The sequence below is a fragment of the Tupaia chinensis genome, unplaced genomic scaffold (assembly GCF_000334495.1).
Source record: "Tupaia chinensis unplaced genomic scaffold, TupChi_1.0 Scaffold000333_1, whole genome shotgun sequence".
Taxonomy (NCBI): Eukaryota; Metazoa; Chordata; class Mammalia; order Scandentia; family Tupaiidae; genus Tupaia; species Tupaia belangeri.
In genome coordinates this window covers 2,348,934-2,359,170 of record NW_006159827.1, presented here as the reverse complement: position 1 = coordinate 2,359,170, position 10,237 = coordinate 2,348,934, and the positions used below count along the sequence as shown (strand labels likewise).

At 54.4% G+C, this 10,237-nt stretch overlaps 1 protein-coding gene across 4 annotated transcripts in view; it reads right to left on the bottom strand.

Annotated features, from left to right (window-relative positions):
* Nucleotides 1-242: 242 nt before the first annotated feature.
* Nucleotides 243-10,237, bottom strand: part of SRGAP3 (SLIT-ROBO Rho GTPase activating protein 3) — a 287,471-nt gene continuing 277,476 nt past the window's right edge. For 3 of the 4 annotated variants that reach the window (XM_006152033.3, XM_006152034.3, XM_006152035.3), the window contains 3 exons: nucleotides 9,130-9,279; nucleotides 6,844-7,171; nucleotides 243-3,643 (listed from right to left, as the gene is read on the bottom strand). In XM_006152033.3, coding sequence (XP_006152095.1) covers nucleotides 3,230-3,643; nucleotides 6,844-7,171; nucleotides 9,130-9,279 — 892 coding nt within the window. In that variant the 3' untranslated portion in view covers nucleotides 243-3,229. The remainder of the gene's footprint in view (nucleotides 3,644-6,843; nucleotides 7,172-9,129; nucleotides 9,280-10,237) is intronic. The other variant, XM_006152036.3, reaches the window with a different exon arrangement.

Sequence of the window (10,237 nt, the reverse complement as noted above, 5' to 3'; positions counted from 1 at the left end):
TTCCGTGAAGCAAAAAAAAAAAAAAAAACAAAAAAAAACCAATACAATTAAATTTAAAAAAATATTGCCCGTTATCAACGAACTGATCAGTACAGTTTTCAGTAATGGTGATGAACAAGAAGGTGAACACCACTTCCCCTTGTACGACTGGTTATACTGAGGACTACTAACTAGGTTACTACGTTTCCCCCACACTCACTGTACAGGTAGGTTTCTGGTACTGGTTTTTACACTGATCTATCTACGAGGTGCAAAGATTTGGTGAGTGGCATTGGCTATAATGTAATCGTAGCCTTTTTAAAATTACAGTTTCACATTTTAACAGTTACTTTCCAGCATGTAAGCAAATACAGCAATATATAGTGGACCAAAACAGGCAGGAGTCAGGAAGAGGGTGCCAATGCTCCGTGGACGCTGACGGGTTAGAGTGACATGGAGTGGCCGAGACATGCGTGGTACCAGCTGCGGGCAGGGGGCGGGGCGGGCAGAAATGTATTTTTCCATTTGGTTCTGGGTCAAGGCCCCGATCTGGGGCTGGATGAGTGGGGATATACCGTCTGTCTTATCCTCCCTAAATGTGAGCTCAGCAGCAATTTCCCCATGGGGGGTGGGGAATGGGCGCTTCAAGGGAATAGCTATGGTTCTGTCCCCAGGTAGTTCTGGGAAAGGCAGGTCCATTTTTGAGAAGGAAAAATGAAATTCAGTCAATTCAGAAAAGACAATGCATGTGGTCAGACTGTTGGTGTGTATATATCAGACACCAGATCTAGCTACTCAAACTATTGTTCTCCACCGGGTGGTCATGGCGGAGAAGGTGACACTGCCTGGGAGGCTATTGGATGGAAGGTCTGGGCGGTGTCTCTGGGTAGAAAGGAGGAGTCTTGCAGCCTGGCTGGACAACAAAGGATCCTTGCAAAGGACTTTAGGAGCCTGGCGTCCCCATCTGTCAGACCTTGGGGAAGTCACGGCATATCCCAAGGCCTTACTGTCTTAAGCGGTAAAAGGGGGATGTCTTTATGTGCTCAAAGGCAGAGGGGGGCCTTGCATACCCAGGAGCTATGAAGGAGGCTGGCCCTAGGCTAAACGAGGGAGGGCAAGTTGGTCACTGGCCTCTCTCTGACATCTCAACGCCCTTTCTTGGTTCTTCCTCAACTCCAGTCTTCCAGATCCAGTACTGGAGACTGAGTAGCTCCATCTCTTGGGGAGCGCTGGCCTTTTGACGGAGGACCAGAGGGGAGGCCAGAGCTTAACCCAGCGGGTTGAGATGCTGAGGATGGAATGTCAAGCATCGAGAGGTGACACATGGGTAGGGTTGTGCTTCAGGGCTCCTAGTAACCCAGTAGGAAATTTCCCTGCCATTAGGAGGTTTCTAAAAGGAGGTCTGGATGGCTTTTATCTAAAAGACTGACCATACTAATGATAATACCCAGAGCAACAGTGTCCAACGCTTTCCTGCGTACACAGACTATTTGCTCACTATGGAGCAGGGGACTGAGGCTCAGAGGGCTGCAGTGACATGCCCAAAGTGACGCAGCTCCTAACGGCGGGGGCTGGAACTCAGACTCTGGACTTTTGACTCCACACTTCAGCCACCATGGGAGAGAGACAGAGAGAGAGAGAGCAAGAGAGGAATAAAGTTTGAGAATAGGGAGGACATCCTTGGTTTGGCACGAGGGGCGTGAGAAGTGATCCTGTTAGGATCAGATTTGTCTGTGTCGCATCATACACAGCCCATCTCTGGGAAAACCGAGATCAGTCGTGGAGGTTGTCAAACAGCAGCGACCCCGGAGGCCTTTCCCCAGCCAGAAGGCAAAGGCCTTGCTCACTAGGCCTGAAGATCACGCCCCTCATTTCTATCTTTGTGTCGTCTGCGTCTGCGTTGAATGCTCTGGAGGGAGTGGCTGAAGGGGAAGGGCAGGGAGGCAGGGAAGTTTCTTCCCCTGCATACACTCGGGCACGGTGTTCTCTAGGGCAGACAGTGCTGAGGATCGCCCTCCTCGGCCCCCTGGTCTGAACCTGGCACTTACGGCTCGTGAGCCTCATGCAAGAGGGCACCGGCCGCAGTGCATCGCGGCCTGACCCTCCGCGACAACGACATGACTCGGCGCTTCCTCGCCTGTTCAGCTCCAAACCAGACACGGCATAATTAGTAGAACGAGGAAAAGAAAATAATTAAATATTTTGAAAATGGTATAAGTTAAACCTCTATAGTTACCACAGATTTATTCCTACAGCATTTCTAGGATTTAAAGTATTCCACACCACTGCGTCTTTCCCCCGTTTCCCAACCACACGTGACACCATGCTACGGAGGGGCCGAGGTTCGTGCACCCCGGTTTCTGTGTACAGACACGTGGGTGCTTGGGGTCAGGGGTCTTCTCGCCAACTTCCTCCCGTGCCTTTGGGACTACAGTTGGCCTTTGGCCTCCGGGTGGAAGGGCAGGTCTCTGGGGTAGACCGGGGTTTTCTACGAAGGTCTCCCCACCTCTAAGAGTGGCCTGCTTGGGGTACGGCCTGCCCCACCCTTCCTTCAGGGGCAGACTGTTCTGGAAGGCCACGACTTCTGGAGACAGTGGGAGACTGTTTTTCTGCAGGTCAGTGGGATATTGCTTCATTCGCAGTTACTGTGGGCCTCTAAATTCTCCCAGAGAAGTCCCTGCAAATCCCACCAAGTAATTCAGTGGGAGATGTTTGGTGGCATGGGTCTGAGGTAAATCTAAGTTTCATAAAAAGAAAAAGGAGATACTATATACATTTAGTGTGTGTGTGTCTGGATCTAGTATATGTATACCGATGCATAAATATATATACACACACACACCTACAGACATGTACATACATAGACATGTGTACATGTGCATGCACACACACACGTATGCACACATGTCTATGTAAGTAGCGAGAATGTCGACAGAATCGTTTTCCAGTGACGATATGCGGGAGAAGCCGTTTAGCGTGTTGCCTCGATCTCGGGGCGCTGTGGTCGGGGCTGCCCTGGCACCAGCCCCCCTCTGGGTGTGAGGACACCCGAGATGTCTCTGGGGCTCCCATGACTGACTGTGAGCTGCAGCGACCGCCTGGGCCCCAGCTCTGCAGACACACCCTTCCAGGCAGACCCGCCGGTCTCTGCCCAAGGCCAGGAAGCTGGGAAGCAAGTGGAAGTGCCTGAGGCCATCTGGGGACTCTGGCGTGCCACAGAGGGCCACAGTGGAGCTGCGCGCCCTGCAGGTCACATGGTGCCCGACTTGTCCGCTGAGCTGTTGGGGAACATCTTCTCCGTGGGTGTCACGGCCGGGCTGCCCACACCCGAGCTGCTGCTGCTGCTGGACCGATGCTGGACCACGGGCCGCACGGGCCGCATGGGGGGCGGGCGCAGCTGAGCGCCAGCCAGGCGGGCGGACAGGGCTGGCTTGAAGGTGGTCAGAATCTCGGTGGAGGAGCTGCTGCTGCGGCGCATGGCGGCATCAGGGTCACGGATGACGATGGTGTGCAGCGGGCTGGCGGGTTCCGAGCTGATGGGGCCTGGTGGGTTCTTCAGGGGCTCTAGGGTGTCCAGCACCACGTCCGGCGCCTGTTTGACCGTGTTCTGCCTCTCGAGTTCCCGCAGCTCATGCAGAGCTGTGCTCATGGTCTTCTCGATGTCCTGGGGACAGAGAGCGCGCTGGTCAGCAGAGGCCGGGGACCCAAGAGCCCAGCCCTTCCTCGGAGCCTCCTGACCAGATGGCCCTTCAATCCCCGTGTCTTATAACCAAACGGGCATTCACGGTGTGTGTCCCATCCATGCTGCCCTGCACAGGAAGTCAGCTTCCACAGGGCAGGCTCTGAAGTTAGGCAGCCATGAGTTCAAATCCCACCTCTGCCACTTCCTTGCTATGCGACCTTGGGCAAGTCACCTCACCTCTCTGAGCCCCAGAATCCTCACTGTACATGAAAGAGAATGATCATGCCAACCTCAGGGAGTAGAGTGTATTAAGTGATAGGGTTCTAGTGGTGAGCGTGGCATGATAGCTGGCATTTAGTACACACTCGAACACAATGGCGGTAGCAGCAGTAATTAACACTGAGCACCAGTCGAAACCCTTCCCACTAAGAATGCATTTTTAACCTGTTCTTATCTATCCTCATACTTACAAGGCGGGCACCACCATCATGCTCCCGTCACATGTGAGAAAACACAGGCTCGTACTGGTTGAGTCACTTGCCCAAGGCCACACAGCCGGCTCACAGCGGCTTGTGTCTGAACACAACCAGCTCAGTTTCTTTTTTTTCTTTTTTTTTTAAATCCTCTTCCACAGGAAAAAACTACCTGATGCTTACTCACCCACAATCACTCTTCCGGAATGGAGAGCTACTTGCTGCTCTGTGTTATAACCAGAAGATTTTGTTTTGTTTTGTTTTGTTTTTTCAAAAGTGGACATTTTAAAAAGAAAAACCTTTGTCTGCTTGTGTAGTTATAGTATTTGAGAGCTCATTGGTTCAAGAGCCCCTGGGATGACCTACAGAGAGAAATGGCTCACCCAGGCCAACCTGGTGCTCAGCCCTCCCGTGGGCAACTGCCCGAGGCTCAGAGGAGGCACCAGCTGGAAGGCAGCACTGACCAGGAGCCTTGGGACAGGGCAGAGGGCCCAGATCCCTGAGTTCCAAGACTCCGTGCCACTCGCAGGCTGTTCGACCTCGGGCAGATCTCGGTCACTCGGCACTGCACTTCGTGTGTGCGTGTCAAAAGCCCACGAGGTTACTATGAGGAGGGAATGAGGTCGTGGAGGTGATGAAGCTTTGAGAACTACCAGCTGGTAGTTCTCCAGCTCCATCCAGCCAGAGTCTGGGGTTCACATGATTGCTCACAGAGACGCCTCTGCGACCACCAGAGGGGGGCTGCTCCGGCTGAGCTGGCCTGGGGCCACCGACCTGGCTGCTTGGGGACACAGGGAAACTGCCGGAGAAGCCTGCTGGCAGCCCTGTGCTCACCTCGCTGGGGGGTGAGGACCGTCAAGGCGGGCTTCCTTTTCTGCCAACCCTAAGAACACATGAGGCTGGCAATGCCATGGCCAGTTCCTTTCCTCACCTTAGTCCTCCTCTACGGTCTCTCCTCCCCTACCCCTGCAGGTGGCTTCCTGCCTGGCCTGGGCCCTGTGGCCGAGAGCCGAGTTCCGGACTCTTGCTCAGTGCACTGGCCCTGCCTACTCTCTGCTCTAAGGGACTGCCAATGTCTGGCTAGTGGCTACGACCAGCGTTTATACTTCCTGTGATGGTCTATCCCTGGCCATAACATCAGCCATTTAAAGGGCCTTTTGTGCCATCATCCAAAAAGATTGGTGTGTGTGAGTGTGTGTGTGTGAGTGCGTGTGTGAAGGTGTTTGAGTGTGTGTGTGAGAGTGTGAGTGTGTGTGTGTGTGTGTGTGTGTGTGAGAGAGAGAGAGGAGGGAAGGAAGCCAGAGATGGCTGTCCTCTCCGTCTTTGCTAGATCCCAGCCCTGCGGTGACACGGCCTGCTTCCTGCGAGCAGGCCTATCCTTTCCCACTCTGCTCACCGCTCTCTCAGCCTGCTTAAGTCCAACAGCGAAACTTCAACGAATGTCATTAGTGCCCCTCCACCACCATCCCCACCCCACCACGCTACGCTGGCAGAGCGCGAGCCAGAAGGACAGGAAGCTCAGAGAGAGAGCAGCTGGATGGTTTAGGCTGGAGCCTTGCGTTAGTCTGAGAAATGAGGTCTCTGGAGTGGAGCAGCAGAGAGGTGCCAGGGACGGTGTGCAGACCAAGGAGGGTGACGGCTCTTCAGCTCCTCCCAAATTAGGCCTTCCCACTTTGGATGGCAGTGTTGCAAACCCCCCAGACAAGCTCTCTAACTGGATTCAAGTCTAAATTCTGAAGGACATTTTGAGACCAGAGGATTGTGGGTAACTCCGCCTAGTACGCAGTGTTCTCCACTCCGCCACTCTCTGTGTTGGCCCGCCTGGCGGTTTACGTATGGTTTTAATGTTTATTACACTTTCCTGTTAGTAAAAGGAGGGCTGGTGTGGAGGCTATTAAATTAGAGTGCGTGCATGTCTTTGCAAACAGGACACCTGCAACCTCCCAGGTGTGTTCTTTGGGCTGGGCTTGTAAAAATGCTCAGGGAACAAAGGTCCGAGCAGTCTGAGAGAGGGGGCATGCCGGGTTCTCTTTCTTGGAGATCCACAAGGCCTATGGACATAGGAAGGGTCTTTGTATAAGTTCTGGAAAATGTGTATCATAAAAGCAACTCTGTATCGACTTCAAAAGAGCTTGCACCAGATGAACTGGTACTTTAAATGGAATCAAAGTACAAGTGTATTCCATCCTCACAGCTGCGAGGGGGTTTTCTGAAGTCAAGGTTCTTTGTGTCTAGCATGGTAATTGTCACACACAACCTGTTCAAGATTTGTCAGTAAATGAATAGGTGAATGAATGGATGAATGGATGACCAGATGAATGAACATACTACTCTTAAGGAAAGGGCTCTGGGCAGGGCCTCAGGCAGCCCACCCCCCTCGTGACTGGTAGAGACCTTAGTTTCTAGGAGATGAACGAATGCAGGGATAACTCAATCACGCCACCTTGTGGAGGGACCTGCCCTTATTGCACCTCCATAATCCAGCCAATCCCCTTCCAGCCCAGGACGCTGGGGGTGTTCAGCTTTGACAGAAAATCTAAGCAATGGCCACACCCAACCAGCTTCTGCCTGGGGAGGTCCAGCAGGGGTAGGAATCCGGCTTAGCCTTGAGCCTAGCACAAAGGCCAGGGGGCTCCCACCCCACAGGTGTCCACCCCGCTGCCCCTCTGGGGGTCTCGGTGGCCCAGCCTGCATCCCGCTGGCCCTTACTTCTGCCAGGGCCTCAGCCTCCAGGGACTTGTGGTCCCCTAGGCTGCTGTGCCTGGTGGAGCCGCAGGTCGACCTCACTGAGTGCCCTTCCGAGAGCGCCTTCTTGTCGGGGTAGTTGATGCTGCCGGCGCTCCCGAACGTCGCCATCCTCCGCTTCTCGGGGCTCTCGATCCTCCCCCGGGAGAGGGGGATTTTGTGGGGGCTGCTGGGGCAGGCGGCAGCCCGGGGCGGCGTGTCTATGCTGGGGCCCAGGCCCCGGGGCGGGCTGTGTGTGTCGCCCCCACTTCGGCGCCTGGGGATGGCCGCTCCATCGGATCGTAACCGTACCCTGCAAAGGAGCCAGGGAGCGGGGGGTCACGGGGCAGAGGTCAACCCTCATGCACACGCTACAGACTAGTCTAGGGTGAGTACAGTCAAGCCGCATCTGTCAGACGTCATGATTTGGCAGTGAAGGACTGGCCCAGCACAGTACTCTGGCCCAGTGGGGAGGAATTTGCAGCACCAGCCTGCTAGCAGACAGCAGGGGTGCTAACTACGAAATGGATCTTGTCCTCTGTCCTCCAAAGGGCCAGTAGGATTTCAACCAGGAAATGCTTTGAAGATGGTTGTTGGGGTCAGGAGATGCTCTAAAGCGGTTGAGTTTCCCCAGTTCCGACGGGCGTCTAGAAGGTCTGAGAGGTTGAGGCGTGACTGTACATTAGTTCCCAACCAGCAAGCACAAGAGGGGACCTGAACACAATCCAGTGTTGTCACCCACCCCCGAGTTCCCCAGAAAACGGCTATTTCTATGAAACCTTTCCAAATCTGAGAAAACTAGTGGTTCGAGAGGAAACACTGCCTCGTCAGCTCTGCCCCCTGCACACTGGGATAGTAACCAGCTCAGGGAGGCTCTGGGGGAGTGGAGAGGGAATCGGAGTACACACTCGCCCAGCGTGTCCACCTGCTGTCCTGTGTCCTCTTTCAGATCCACTTATTCGCTGTTACATTGTGCGATATCCCTGGCCCACCTTCGAGTGAGTCTGAGAGCACCTTGGAAGTAAAAGGTTCTACACCCAAGAGGTTCGCTGTGTCCTATGGGTCACCAAAGATTCCGATGCCCTGGGGAGGGCAGGAAAGGCTGCAGGTGGTGAGTTGGGGGAGGGATAGTGTGTTGGGGACAGACAGGGAGTAGGGGCCAGGGTCAGTGTGGTCAGCTGTGAGATTCTAGTGCCATGAGCCAAGCTAAGCAGTGCCTGCGGGTGCTCCCACAGGACAAAGCAGAGGCTTCGGAAAGGAAGAGGCACAGAGAGGGGAAGGAGGTGACGGAAGATGAGGGAGGGAACGGGGAGATGAGAGAGTCGGAAGGCATGGTCCTCCTGGAAGTCAGGGGACTGGGACCTTTTCCTCCACCTACCCCGCCTTCACTTCCCTTCCTGCCTGACTCTACCCTCAGATAGCCCTGAGCTATCTGCTGAACTGAACAGAACAGGCTGATGAGAGGCAGCGGGACTTCTGCTGAAATAAATTCACAATGTGTGTTCCCACTGCGATGGTGTCTTTGGCTCCATCTGCAAAGACCAGCCTGTGTAGGTTGGTCACATGACCTCCCCCATTGGAAAAAACAGAATATGGCATTTTGAGAGCACAATTTAAAAAGCCATGAGAAACGGTCGGCTTTGCATTTCTTTCTCTTCTCCTCACTTATTTCTTTTTAACCACCACACACTTTGGGCCACACCTGTCCTCAGAATGATGTGTACAGACCCTGGCCTGGGACAAAGGTCATGTGACACAGCGTGGCCCACATGTGGGAGGGAAGTGATCCACTCCCACCAAATTGGAGGGTGGAGCCGAGTGTCAACTTCCCCACCGCTTGAGTAGGTGTGAGTTTCTGTTTATGTGGTGCGGCTCAGGGAGTGTGTGAGCTTTACATTTTTAAATATCACAGCTCAGGTCTTCAGCAGAAAGCTGGGAGGAGGTGCAAGAACTGGAGCGGGGTGGGAAAAATACTTGCCAATTTGTGTGTCTGTGTCTGTCTCACTGATTATTATTTTAAATAAAAAGTACTGAGCTCCCAACATATGTCTCTCCTCCTCCTCCTCCTCCACCTTCTCTCTCCAAAATGGATGCTTTTCCCACCCGGCGTTCTGGGGCCCATCCCAACCAGCCCACTCGGCACTGCCCTGTCACTAATCGGGTGGGAGTGAGGGCCTGTGACATCCCCCTGTTACCCCTGCCCTCTGTTTTTCCCTAAATCAGGCTCCAACAGAAGGCACTAGCAGGAAAAACCGAATCCGAGTTTCCTACCGGCCCATCACCCCCCCAAAGCCGTAATCCGAGATGTGCTCTGTAGGGGACTGGAGGTCGTTTTTGGAGGAGGCCTTGTCATCCAGCAGTGGCCCACTGCTGGCCTCGCTGTCAGCCTTCTGGCTCAGGCTGTCGGAGAAGGCGTCATCCCTGGGGAGAAGACAGATGTGAATTAGCCACGCCTCCCTCCGGAGGACCCAGGGTGCATGAGACTCCCTGACACACACCTGTCAGTTAATTTGCACCCACTGCTCAGGAGGGACTGCCCTCCCACCCCGCACACCCACTGCAATGCTCCTGGGGTCAGTTTCTGGGGCAGGAGACCCTCTTCTGCCACCTCGTCCTTTCCTACCTTCTCCTGTCCCCTCCTCTAGCTGGCTCCTGGACTAGGGCGGGCTAAATGCTGACAGTGTGCTGGCAAGTGGGGTGCTGGAGTCTGAAGCTGGGGCTGGAGTCTGCGTGCTGAGTGTCTGTGTGGCTCCCATGAGAGCCACAGCTTTGGGCTAAGCAAGGGTGAGGCCTCCACGCCTCCATGCCTCCCCTCCCCACCCAGGGCCTGGGACAACTGGGAGTGGCTCAAGCTTGCAGGGGTGTCCTGCCAGCTTCCTCCCACAGATCTCTCCCTTCCAGTGACTTGTCCCTGCCTCCTCAAGGCCCGGGGACATTAGAGGACTGCCATCCCTGTTGCAGTTGGCTGGGTCCTGGCCTCTTCTCTGGCTTTGACCTTCTCCTCCTCCATTGCAATATCTATCGGCTGTGGGTCCCCGTGAGATCCATGAGATCTAGCTTGTTGGCTACTTCCCTGAAAAATCAGGTACAGCTGAGCCTGACCAGAACACCTCAGGAATGTGTGCACAGAAACCTTCAATAGCTTTTGGGACCAGCAGTTAGCGTAATGGCTATGTTGCTGGACTCCCACGTAGTCAAACACGGTTCGAGCCCCAGACCTGGGGGCTTAAACTCATGCCGGGCGTGTGTGTTTGTATGTGTGTGTGTATGTGTGTGTGTGTGTGTGTGTGCCCAAGATCCCAAGAACAGAATGAAGGAGAAGGGATTGCAGCGTGGCCATCCCCTCTGGGGCGGGGGGGGGGGGGGATTGTCGCGTTTC